At 37.9% G+C, this 14,138-nt stretch overlaps 1 protein-coding gene across 1 annotated transcript in view; it reads right to left on the reverse strand.

Moving 5' to 3' along the window:
* SYT10 (synaptotagmin 10) overlaps positions 1 to 14,138 on the reverse strand; it is a 113,186-nt gene that overhangs the window by 56,855 nt on the left and 42,193 nt on the right. The window contains exon 3 of the mRNA XM_006047329.4: positions 1,982 to 2,549. Coding sequence (XP_006047391.1) covers positions 1,982 to 2,549 — 568 coding nt within the window. The remainder of the gene's footprint in view (positions 1 to 1,981; positions 2,550 to 14,138) is intronic.

A 14,138-nucleotide genomic window follows, 5' to 3' on the forward strand; every position in this document is an offset into this window, starting at 1 on the left:
TTCCAGTTGAGTTATTTCAAATCCTAAAAGATGATGCTGTGAAAGTGCTCACTCAATATGCCAACAAATTTGGAAAACTCAGCAGTGACCACAGGAATAGAAAAGGTCAGTTTTCATTCCAATCCCTAAGAAAGGCAATGCCAAAGAACACACAAACTACCGTACAATTGCACTCATCTCACATGCTAGTAAAATAATGCTCAAAATTTTTCAAGCCAGGCTTCAACAATACATGAACTGTGAACTTCCAGATGTTCAGGCTGGTTTTAGAAAAGGCAGAGGAACCAGAGATCAAATTGCCAACATCCACTGGATCATGGAAAAGCAAGAGAGTTCCAGAAAAACATCTATTTCTGTTTTATTGACTATGCCAAAGCCTTTGACTGTGTGGATCCCAATAAACTGTGGAAAATTCTGAAAGAGATGGGAATACCAGACCACCTGACCTGCCTCCTAAGAAAACTGTATGCAGGTCAGGAAGCAACAGTTGAACATGGAACAACAGACTGGTTCCAAATAGGAAAAGGAGTACATCAAGGCAGTATATTGTCACCCTGCTTATTTAACTTATATGCAGAATACATAATGAGAAATGCTGGGCTGGATGAAGCACAAGCTTGAATCAAGATTGCCAGAAGAAATATCAATAACCTCAGATATGCAGATGACACCACCCTTATGGCAGAAAGTGAAGAAGAACGAAAAAGCCTCTTGATGAAAGTGAAAGAGGAGAGTGAAAAAGTTGACTTAAAGCTCAACATTCAGAAAAATAAGGTCATGGCATCCAGTCCCATCACCTCATGGCAAATAGATGGGGAAACAGTGGAAACAATGGCTGACTTTATTATTTTGGGCTCCCAAATCACTGCAGATGGTGATTTCAGCCATTAAATTAAAAGACTCTTACTCCTTGGAAGGAAAGTTATGACAACCTAGACAGCATATTAAAAAGCAGAGACATTACTTTGTCAGCAAAGGTCCACCTAATCAAGGCTATGGTTTTTCCAGTGGTCGTGTATGGATGTGAGAGTTGGACTATAAAGAAAGCTGAGCATCGAAGAATTGATGCTTTTGAACTGTGGTGTTGGAGAAAACTCTTGAGAGTCCCTTGGACTGCAAGGAGATCCAACCAGTCCATCCTAAAGGAGATCAGTCCTGGGTGTTCATTGGAAGGACTGATGTTGAAGCTGAAACTCCAGTACTTTGGCCACCAGATGCAAAGAGCTGACTCATTTGAGAAGACCCTGATGCTGGGAAAGATTGAGGGCAGAAGGAGAAGGGGACAACAGAGGATGAGATGGTTGGATGGCATCACCGACTCAATGGACATGAATTTGGGTAATCTCCGGGATTTGGTGATGGACAGGGAGGCCTGGGGTGCTGCATTCCATGGGGTTGCAAAGAGTCAGACACAAATGAGTGACTGAACTGAACTGAACTGAATGTAAACAATCACTTCCTCATTATTTGCCATTTCAAATGGTATAATTTTACAAATTCCACAAAAGCTTCTGAAGGAGTGGGCTGCTTTAAGCTCAATCAAGGCCTTTCCAAATGGCATCAAAGTACATTTTAGGTTAAACCTGAGGAATGAAATCGTCTTAAAAAATTAAAATCAATAATAACTATTTGGAAATTGACTGTAGAGAATAAGTTAAAGATAAATATTTTACAAGTGAAAAGGACTACTACTTTTGGCAAATTATAAGAACTGTCCAGTATGGTGAAGTAATGAACTTCCTCAAAACAAGAAGTGTAGAAACAAAGGTTAGACATTAAAAGAAAAGATTTTTTTATGTACACAGTTACTAACATTACCTAGTGTTAAGTGCCTGAATTATGTATGTACATATGTAATTCATACACTGCAGGTATTTAGGACAAAATTTCCCTAACTTTTTAAACTAATCTGGGTAAAAATTAGTTTTATATATCACTGCAGGTCAAATAAAAGGAATATATTGGTGTTATTATAACTTACTGTGGTAGCACAATGAATATCTTTCCATACTGTGGCTTCTCTGGAGAGATCAGAGGCTTCAAACAAATTATCAAAAATCACTTCCCCAATCATGTCATGTCTAGAAAATCTGTCAAAATCATACACACTGAAATGTAATTTTCTGTTGCTTAGTTGATCATATGCTACAGGAAACTGAAAAGTTTCATCAAACAGAGGATTTAAAGTCTTTCTGTGCACACGAGTCTGAAATTTCTTTTTCCTATCTGGAAGAAGATACATCTTCACATAAGGATCAGAAGTTCCCATGAAGTCTTTAGCAGGGAGATCTAAGGCTTTGATAATTTTCACCACTAGAAGTTCATTTTCATAGTCATACTGGAGGGTGAAATTAAGCTTTCCACAGGTTTTGACATCTTCTTTCCTGTTGTCCTCAGAGTCCACTGATTTCTGTTTGTAGAGCTCTGGTTTTATTCTCCCAATGCTGGTTGTTGTTTCTCCTCTTTGTAAAATGGGTTCTGTGCCCATGCCAAAATCAACACTGGAAACCTGCATTTGCCTTGGTAGGTGTCTTCTGAAGGAATTGTGTCTGTATACATATATATATATACACACAAAAAATCATTTAGGTAGATTGTTTTGATAATAATGTTACATAAAGTGGCATAAAAACTCTTCCCCACACCCATGATAATGAAGTATTCTATCGACAGCAATAAACAGATGGACACACACACACACACACATATACACACAGTACTTTTGAAACACCAGGGATGAAGTATTCAAAGAAAAAATCTCCTAAAACTATAGAAACACCTAAAGCACACAAATGCACAATTTACAAGTTCTTGGTATTTTTACTTACCATCATAAGCACAATTACAAAGAAAGAGGATTACCAAAAAAGTTCAATATTACACAAAATGTTATAAATGTTATCAATTACCTGCGTGCATCAAGATGTAAACATTATGCAAACAAATCATTCAGATGACTGGTTTCTTTTCATCTGGATATTTTGGTCCTATGAATTTCCATTTTAGTGTCAATATTAAAGACATAAGTCCACATGTTCTTACACTGTGTTATTTCTAACATTTAACCAAATTAATGTTTACTTTTCAAAATATAATTATGACAGCCAAAATGAGGACATTTTACTTTTTTCAACATACAGTGGCTTCAGAAACTCTTAAGGATTGAAAGATTGTAGAATTTTAGAATTTGGGGTTAAATAATAGTTCTTAAAATTCAAAATGAATTTCATATACTCAGTTACTGTTTATCTCATCAACATTTCCAGAACATTATATATATAAATATATATATATATTAATTGTCACCTTACTAATTGTCACCTAACTGTGACTTGCATTAAGATCTGATTCTTTTATACTTTCTGCATGATTTCTAGCATGAGCCATGTCAACTTATGTGTTTCCTTAAGGTCTAGTTCCAGGTTTTCTGTCATTTTTTTCAGTCACTGCATTAGACTAATAATCAGTTCCTGGGCTATAATTACTATCTTAAATCTGATGATTCCTAGAGATTTCTGAGATATAGATATATCTCATATAGACAAAAATTTAGTTCCAGATCTCTTTGTCTTCAAGAGGGATTTCTAAACAAATGTCCTAATTTAGCCCCAAAGTCAAGCAAATTCATTATTTTCTCTATTTTGCTTTCAAATCTGTTATCTCTTCTATAATCTCTTATAACAGGTCTAACAGTTTTCTCAATCATTTATGCTTGGAATCCTGCAGTATGCTTTGAATTACCTTTCCTTTAATTCATGGGCTTTGCTCAACTTTCTAAGTCCTGTTGATCTGCTGCTTTGAGACGTCTCATATAATTGCCTATTCTGCTTCATTTCCATTGCTATTCAGTCCAGATTCTCATCACCTCATACTTTGCTTTCTACAGTAGCCTTCAGTTTGGCTTTCCTTCTTTCAGCTCTCTCTTACACTCAATAGCTCTCCAGCGCTTATGTCAAAATCCTTTACTCATGTCATTATATCTTTTTCAACTTGATAATAATTAAAAAATTATTTCTATACAAAAACAAACTAGGACTACTTTATCTCAGATGAGGGAATTTGCTCCTAATTAAACTATACTGAATTCAAAACTAAAATAATTCAATATTTTAGTTTCAGTATTTGAGTATAAATATAAAAGTCTTTACTGACTGACTTAAAGCTTGAAGTGATCTGCTTCCTCAGATTGATCCCATTTTAATGTGTTGAATACGCTATAAAATGTATTTTAATCTTGACTCTATTCCAGATATATAAGATCAGGGGCTTAAATTAGGGTCACAAATCATCAGGAAATAATAAGAATTTTAAAAGGAATACAGGTAGTATATATTGCTGTGAATTATTAAATAGATCTAGTATATCCCACTTTATACATTCAACATTCTTAAGAGATTTGGAATACTTAACTAAACAATCTAATGTTTCTGCAAAAATCATTTTCACTTATGCAGCAATTTAATTTTTTTTTTGCAAGCAAAAAAACCCCACAAAATTTTTTTTCTTATTTTTTATAAATTGATCCATGATTTCACCTCCCTATGCTTTTCAATAAAATTTAATCTTCTGTCCTCCCCCTGCTGCTGCTAAGTCACTTCAGTCGTGTCCGACTCTGCGACGCCATAGACGGCAGCCCACCAGGCTCCTCTGTCCCTGGAATTCTCTAGGCAATAACACTGGAGTGGGTTGCCATTTCCTTCTCCAATGCAGGAAAGTGAAAAGTGAAAGTGAAGTCGCTCAGTCATGTCCGACCCTCAGCGACCCCATGGACTGCAGCCTTCCAGGCTCCTCCACCCATGGGATTTTCCAGGCAAGAGTACTGGAGTGGGGTGCCATTGCCTTCTCCGTCTATCCTCCCCCTAAAAAATCAATAATTTATTTCTTATGTCACTGACTATAACTGTGCAGCTGTAAGCCCCTTCTAACAGGAATCTAACAGTAGTAAGATTTTCATTCTAGTAAGCCAGTACCCTAATTATAGAGTAAATAGTGCCTGTTCTAAGTCAGAGTTTAGCTAGTAAGCTAGGAGAAGCTTTAATTATTACAATGTTAAAGTACTGTCATGACAACACAGATCTTCTTTACCTTACTGCATTTTTTTTTTCTCCTTTGGAATGACAGTGGTAAGTGGCTATTTAGTCTCACACAAATATCCAACCAATTAAAGTACAGCCCATTAGACTGCTACAGACCCCACTCTTAACCTTCAAACCTAGGAAGACACCATATAAATACTCCTCCTGATAGAGAAGGAAAAGTTCTACCCACCTTACCTGGAACATCCGAGGGTAGCTACTAAATATAGTCAATATTACATAATGTCACAGGAACAAATGTATTAATACAGCAATTTTAAAATATTATTTTACCAACAGTTCTTTTCTTTCAAACAAAATCAGAGACCAGAAGTTGAATACGTATGGACAGAATCTCTTTGGGTGACATGTGAGTAGAGTCCTGGAATCACACTGAAAACTATGCCAATATTTCCCACTATCCAAGCAAAAGCACTTGAATAGGATTACACTGGGATGAGATTTTTAAAATGCTGCACTTGAAATCAGACAACAGTTTGGTCCCAGCCTTCCTATGAAGTGAGCAACTTTGGACAAGTCACTTCACCTTTTGAACTTTATTTTCTTCATCCATGCTGCCATGCTGCTGCTCAGTTGCTTCAGTCATGTCCGGTTCTTTGAGAACCTATGGGCTGTCACCCACCAGGATCCTCTGTCCATGGGGTTCTCCAGGCAAGAATACTGGTGTAGGTTGCCATTTCCTCTCCAGGGAATCCCGACCCAGGTATCAAACCCACGTTTCTTACAATGCATTGTTCTTCATCCTGCTCACAGCACCAGTTGTCTTGCTGTATCTCACTGTGCACACTGTTCGCTGAAACCACAGTAAGCAAGGTGAGAGCTAAGAGGCTGGAAGAAAATGTGAGGAGTCTAGGAACTTCAGACCTGTTTATTCTCTCCTGGCTGGTGCAGCAGCCATAGAAGACACAACATAACTGCACACCACCCTTCTTTCTTGTCTTCCATTACCACTTTCACATTAATCCCCCTGAATACACCACTCCAGGTTCTAAAAAGTTCAAGTCAACAGATCATATCCACAATATTGTAAAGTAATTAGCCTCCAATTAAAATAAATAAATTTAAATTAAAAAAATAAAAAAATAAAATAAATTTATATTTAAAAAAACAGATCATATTCCCATTAACACTTATTGTGAGTATTTTCAGTTCAGCCACTCAGTCATGTCCAACTTTTTGTGACCCCATGGACTGTAGCACACCAGGCTTCCCTGTCCATCACCAACACCTGGAGCTTGCTCAAATTCATGTCCATTGAGTTGATGATGCCATCTAACTATCTCATCCTCTGTCACCTCCATATTCTCCTGCTGTCAATATTTCCCACCATCAGAGTCTTTTCCACTGAGTCAGGTCTTTGATTCAGGTGGCTGAAGTGTTGGAGCTGTAGCTTCAGCATCAGTCCTCCAAGGGAATATTCAGAGTTGATTTCCTTTAGGATTGACTGGTTTGATCTCCTTGCTATTCAAGGAACTCTCAAGAATCTTCTCCAGCACCACAATTTGAAAGCATTAATTCTTCAGTGCTCAGCATTTTTATGGTCCAACTTTCATACCTGTACATGACTATTGGAAAAACCATAGCTTTGACTATGTCTCTGCTTTTAAATATGCTGTCTAGGTTTGTCATAGCTTTTCTTCCAAGGAGCAAACATCCTTGAATTTTATTACTGAAGTCACTATCCGCAGAGATTTTGGAGCCCAAGAAAATAAAACATGTCACTGTTTCCATGTTTTGCCCATTTATTTGCCATGAAGTGATGGGACTAGATGCCATGATCTTAGTTTTCTAAATGTTTTAAGTTTTAAGTCAGCATTTTTGCTCTCCTCTTTCACTTTCATCGAGGCCCTTTAGTTCCATTTAGCTTTCTGCCATTATGGTGGTGTCATCTACATATCTGAGGTTATTGATATTTCTCCCAAAAACCTTGATTCCAGCCTGGCATTTCACATCAGGTACTCTGCATATCAATTAAATAAGTAGGGTGACAATATACAACCTTAACGCACTCCTGTCACAATTGTCAACCAGTCCATTGTACCATGTCTGGTTCTAACTGTTGCTTCCTGGCCTGCATACAAGTTGCTCAGGAGGTAGGTAAGTGGTCTTTTATTCTCATTTCTTTAAGAATTTTCCACAGTCTGTTGTGATCCACACAGTGAAAGGCTTTATTGTAGTCAGTGAAGGAGAAGTAGATGTTTTCCTGGAATTTGCTTGCTTTTTCTATGATCCAATGGATGTTGGCAATTTGATCTTTGGTCCCTTTGCCTTTTCTAAATCCAGCATGAGCATGCGGAACTTCTCAGTTTACATACTGTTGAAGACTCAGTTCAGTTAAGTCACTCAGTATTGTCCGACCCTTTGCCACCCCATGAACTGCAGCACACCAGGCCTCCCTGTCCATCACCAACTCCGGAAGTCCACCCAAACCCATGCCCATTGAGTCGGTGATGCTATCCAACCATCTCATCCTCTGTTGTCCCCTTCTCCTCCTGCCCTCAACCCTTGCCAGCATCAGGGTCTTTTCTAGTGAGTCAGCTCTTCACATCAAGTGGCCAAAGTATTGGACTTTCATCTTCAACATCAGTCTTTCCAATGAACACACAGGACTGATCTCCTTTAGGATGGACTGGTTGGATCTCCTTGCAGTCCAAGGGACTCTCAAGAGTCTTCTCCAACACCACAGTTCAAAAGCATCAATTCTTCAGTGCTCAGCTTTCTTTATAGTCCAACTCTCACATCCATACATGACCACTGGAAAAACCATAGCCTTGACTAGATGGACCTTTGTTGACAAAGTAATATCTCTGTTTTTCAATATGCTATCTAGGTTGGTCATAACTTTCCTTCCAAGGAGTAAGTGTCTTTTAATTTCATGGCTGCAATTACCATCTGCAGTGATTCTGGAGCCCAGGAAAAATAAAGCCAGTCACTGTTTCCACTGTTTCCCTATCTACTTGCCATGAAGTGACGGGACTGGATGTCATGATGTTAGTTTTCTGAATTTTGAGCTTTAAGCCAACTTTTTCACTCTCCTCTTTCACTTTCATCAAGAGGCTCCTTAGTTTTTCTCTTTCTGCCATAAGGGTGGTGTCATCTGCATATCTGAGGTTATTAATATTTTTCCTGGCAATCTTGATTCCAGTTTGTGCTTCCTAAAGCCCAGCATTTCTCATGAGGTACTCTGCATATAAATTAAATAATCAGGGTGACAATATACAGACTTGACCTACTCCTTTCCCGATTTGGAACCAGTCTGTTGTTCCATGTCCAGTTCTAACTGTTGCTTCCTGACCTGCATATAGATTTCTCAGGACACAGGTCAGATGGTCTGGTAATCCCATCTCTTTCAGAATTTTCCACAGTTTATTGTGATCCACACAGTCAAAGGCTTTGGCTTAGTCATAAAGCAGAAACAGATGTTTTTCTGGAACTCTCTTGTTTTTTCCATGATTCAGTGGATGTTGGCAATTTGATCTCTGGTTCCTCTGGATCACAACAAACTGTTGAAGATTCTTCAAGAGATGGGAATAGCAGACCACCTTACTGGACTCCTGAGAAATCTGCATGCAGGTCAAGAAGCAACATTTGGAATCAGACATGGAGCAACAGACTGGTTCCAAATCGGGAAAGGAGTACATCAAAGTTGCATATTGTCACCCTCCTTATTTAACTTATATGCAGAGTGCATCATGCAAAATGCCAGACTGGATTAAGCACAAGCTGGAATCAAGATTTCTGGGAGAAATATCAATAACCTCAGATACACAGATGACACCACCCTTATGGCAGAAAGTGAAGAACTAAAGAGCTTCTTGATGAAAGCGAAAGAGGAGAGTGAAAAAGCTGACTTAAAACCCAACATTCAGAGAACTAAGATCATGATATCCGGTCCCATCACTTCATGGCAAAGATGGGAAAACAATGGAAACAGTGTCAGACTTTATTTTCTTTGGCTCCAAAATAACTGTAAATGGTGACTGCAGCCATGAGATTAAAAGACAGTTGCTCTTCAGAATAAAAGCTATAACAAGTCTGGATAGTATATTAAAAAACAAAGACATTACTTTGCTGACAAAGGTCTATCTAGTCAAAGCTATGGTTTTTCCAGTAGTCATGTATGGATGTGAGAGTTGGACTATAAAGAAAGCTGAGTGCCGAAGAACTGATGCTTTTGAACTGTGGTGTTGGAGAAGACTCTTGAGAGTCCCTTGGACTGCAAGGAGATCCAAACAGTCAAGCTTAAAGAAAATCAGTCCTGAATATTTATTGGAAGGACTGATGCTGAAGCTGAAACTCCAATACTTGGCCATCTTATGTGAAGAATTGACTCTTTGGAAAAGACCCTGATGCTGGGAAAGATTGAGGGCAGGAGGAGAAGGGGATGACAGAGGATGAGATGGTTGCATGGCATCACCGACTCGATGGACATGTGTTTGAGTGAGGTCTGGGAGTTGGTGATAGACTGGGAAGTCTGGAGTGCTGCAGTCCATGGGGTCACAGAATCGGACACAACTGAGCAACTGAACGGAACTGAATACACACACACATACACACACACACACAGATATGCACATACCGTTGTTGGTGTTGTTGAGTTGCTAAGTCATGTCTGATTCTTTTGCAACCCCATGGACTGTAGCCAACAGGCTCCTCTGTCCATGGGAGTTTCCAGGCAAGATTGCAAGAAGACTGGAGTGGATTGCCATTTCCTACTCCAGACTATGTTCCTGACCCAGGGATAAAACTCAAGTCTCCAGCATTGGAAGGTGGATTCTTTACCCCAGAGCCATTAGGGAAGCCCTGCTCTATAAATATTGTTGAATAAATAAGTTAAAATTTTTCCCTGAAAACTTTAGCTATATGACTAACAATCCAATAATAATAAAAGCTGTTTGGAGAGAAAAACTGTTTTTCTTTCAATTATGTGATATAATGGTTAAAATTAATTTGAGTAACTTATCTTTATTCTGTTCAAGGAAATTTGTTCTTTAATAGAAATTAATAAGATGAATTATGGTATTCAGAAAATACTTGTCCCTTGACCTTTTATCATGTTAAAAATGTTTACAAATCAAAACAAGAGATGATAAGCAATTGCTTTTGATGCATCATATATTTAAAGGAATGTATATGAAGTAATTAGGTTGGGAAATTTTTCTTGGTAGTTTTTTATCTACAAATAAAGTTCTGAAAACATAATATTTTATATTAAAAGAATGAAGCAATATAAAAGCCTAAATTTAAAAAAATCTTACAGTAACATCTTATCACAATAATAAAACCAGGAATATTTTGTTTGGTATTGCTACATCCCCTATAAGGTCTTTTGACCTTATAATTATGTATTTTAGCTTTAACTTTCTATGCTCAACATGTCACTTAGGCTGTCCCTTAATTTTAAGTATGTTGATGTCTATCATGAGCCTCTCTCCTAGTGAGCTCAGCTAGGATTTGAAGGAAAATGTTAAAATCCTTCAAATGAATTTACCCACCACTCTGGGGCCCTTCTTCTGTACCTTCACATCTCCTTGAGCATACTGCAAAGAGTGTATTGAAATATCCTATCTTCAGATTTATCTACCATTCCCCACTTCCACTAGTATTCTTTATAATAGCAGAATATAAGTTTTATTAATCTTTTTATGAATTTCATAATAATCACAAGCTGGGATTCAGGAAATATCTGTTGGAGTTTGTATGAAATGATTACTAAAAGATCTTATGACTAATAAAAGTCAACTTCCCAAGAATTATTTGTACTATGAAGAAGAGGGCCTAACCAATTTATGTGCTGCGCTGTGCTTAGTCATTCAGTCACATCCAACTCTTTGCAACCCCACTGACTGTAGCCCTCCAGGCTCCTCTGTCCATAGCAATTCTCCAGGCAAGAATACTAGAGTGGGTTGCCATGCCTTCCTCCAGGGTATCTTCCCAACCTAGGGACTGAACCCAGGTCTCCCACATTGAAGGCAGATTCTTTACCATCTGAGCCACCAGGGAAGCCCAAGAATCCTGGAGTGGGTAGCCTCTCCCTTCTCTAGAAGATCTTCCTGACCCAGGAATTGAACAGGAGTCTCCTGCATTACAATCAGATTCTTTACCAGCTGAGCTACCAGGGAAGCCCTAACCAATTTATAATTGGTGCTTATAAAGAGGAGATAATATTTATCAGTATCATTAAACAAAATCTCCTAGTTTTTATACCTTATAAGGTTTTATCTCTGAGCTTGGTTCGAAGAGCCACTCCGTTTCAAAAGTTAGATTATATACCAAAAGCATATATTTCCTAAAGGAGATTATTTAACCACCTCAAGCATCTGTACAGTATATTTTATGAATTGTTATTTCAAGGAGCTAGATATGCCTTATTTACCTTATATGCAGAGTACATCATGCAAAATACTGGGCTGGAAGAATCACAAGCTGGAATCAAGACTGCCAGGAGAAATATCAATAACCTCAGATATGCATATGACACCACCCTAATGGCAAAAAGCAAAGAGGAACTAAAGAATCTCTTGTTGAAGGTGAAAGAGGAGAGTGAAAAAAACTGGCTTAAAACTCAACACTCAAAAAACAAAGATCATGGTATCCAGTCCCATTGTGTGTGCATGATAAGTTGCTTCAGTCGTGTCTGACTCTTTACAACCCTCTTTGCAGCCCACCTGGCTCTTGGGTCCATGGGCTTCTCCAGGCAAGAATACTGGAGTGGGTTGCCATTTCCTTTTCCAGGGGATCTTCCTAACACAGGGACTGAACCCGGGTCTCCTTCATTGCAGGTGGAATCTTTACCACTGAGCATGGCAAATAGATGGGGGAAAAGCAGAAACAAGGACAGACTTTATTTTATTTGGCTCCAAAATCACTGCAGATGGTGACTACATCCATGAAGTTCAAAGATGCTTGTTCCTTTGAAGAAAAGCTTTGACAAATCTAGACTGCAAATTTAAAAGTAGGGACATCACTTTGTCGACAAAGGTTTGTATAGTCAAAGCCATGGTTTTTCTAGGAGTCATGTATGGGTATGAGAGTTAGACCATAAAGGAGGCTGAGCACCAAAGAATTGATGCTTTAGAACTATGGTGCTGGAGAAGACTCTTTAGAGTTGTTTGAACAGCAAGGATATCAAACCAGTCAATTCTAAAGTAAACCCCCCTTGAATTTTCATTGGAAGGACTGATGCTGAAACTGAAGCTTCCTCCAATACTTTAACACCTGATGCCAAAGAGCTGACTTATTGGAAAAGACTCTGATGCTGGGAAATATTGAGGGCAGGAGAAGAAGAGGATGACAGACAATGAAATAGTTGGATGGCATCATCATTTCAATGGACATGAGTTTGAGTAAACTCCATGAGATAGTGAAAGACAGGGAAGTCTGATGTGCTGCAGTCCATGGAGTCACAAAGAGTTGAGCACACTGAGTGAGTGAACAACAACAGATCTGAGGTTCTCCTATTGTTCTGGTCATGATATCCTAGCAGTTAAATATCTTCTAAATTCTTCATTTGTGTAACATCTTGTTTCCCACTCTGTTCAGTATCTTGGAATGAAAATTGCAACTTTTGCTATCTTTTGAGAAGGATTTAATTTTTAAAAAATCTCTTAAAGAAAACTATGCGATCTAGTTTTATATACTATTAAAATATTTTTAAATAATTTATTTCTGAATGTTCTTTCTAACTTTATTTGTGATGACTTTAAGAATTACTTTTCTAAGAAACCATGGCTAATGTAAATCCATCAGCACATATAAGTCAATGATTTCTTTAATTATTTTCAGTAAGTACTTAGAATCCTAACAGTGATCAACCAACATAATTTCTCATCCTCAACAAATTATTTTGCCACTTACAATTCACCTCTTTTCACAATAGCAATGAATGCATAGAAAGTTGTTCCTTATACTCATCCTAGGGAGTTGACTTAGGATTAACCATCATTATTATCTCACCAGCTGATGATGTCTTTAAAGGAGGAAAGTGGAGAGATAATCAATCAAAATCAGTCACTTGATGCTTTTTATGCACTTACCCAGTGATGGAAATTGGGGCTCCCCTGGTGACACAGATGGTAAAGATCCACCTGCAATGCAGGAGTCCTGGGTTCAATCACTGGGTTGGGAAAATCCTCTGGAGAAGGGAATGGCTACCCATTCCAGTATACTTTCCTGAAAAACTCCACGGACAGAGGAGCCTGGCGGGCTATAGTCCATGGGGTCACAAAGAGTCAGACATGACTGAGAAACTAACACTCTCAGTGTCTTTCAATGATGGAAAGAAGAGCACATTAAAGTAGGTTATATACACACTGGTTCTCTGAGAAGTTATCCTATTAGATATGGCAATCAGCTAGAGCTCAACATTAAGACAATAAACAATTGCTAGACTGTAGATATGACTTTAAAGGACAATAACTGATAATTGGATAGGAAAAGATTTATTTCCTTAAAGATCTTATAGTGAATAAAAGAGTTTGTCATTCTAGACAAAGGAAATGAGCACAGAAGAACAAAGTTGAGATCTACAGGAGGATGATAAAAAGACCAAGGACATTTCTAACTGGTAACCATAAAAGACCCATTTGGATAGATAAGATGAAGTCATCAAATTCATTTACTGATTTTTTAAATTCAACACATATATCCTGAATTCATACAGTGCTTTGTCTAGGTTTCAAGAGCAATGCAGAAGTGAAATCAGCACATTTTCTGCCTAAGAAAGCAGGGCTATACGTTTGGGGCAATATGGACCTAAAACATTATAATGGCAGCTTGGCATCATCAGACACATACATCAAACATCAAAAGTTTGAATGTCACGCTTTTAGTCTAGGATTGGACTAGACTTGGAATGACAGAAGTGTCACTTAATATTTTTTATGAAATCTTAGATTCTTCCTTTATAACTTTTCTCAGTTTTCATTTTGTTGTTGTTTGCAACTTCCTGATTTTTATCATGCCTGAACTAATATATTACTTTCAAAATAGATGTCTTTTTCTACAGCCTGCCCTCAAACTGTTGTCAAATTAATTTTACTA

The sequence above is a fragment of the Bubalus bubalis genome, chromosome 4 (genome assembly GCF_019923935.1).
Source record: "Bubalus bubalis isolate 160015118507 breed Murrah chromosome 4, NDDB_SH_1, whole genome shotgun sequence".
Taxonomy (NCBI): Eukaryota; Metazoa; Chordata; class Mammalia; order Artiodactyla; family Bovidae; genus Bubalus; species Bubalus bubalis.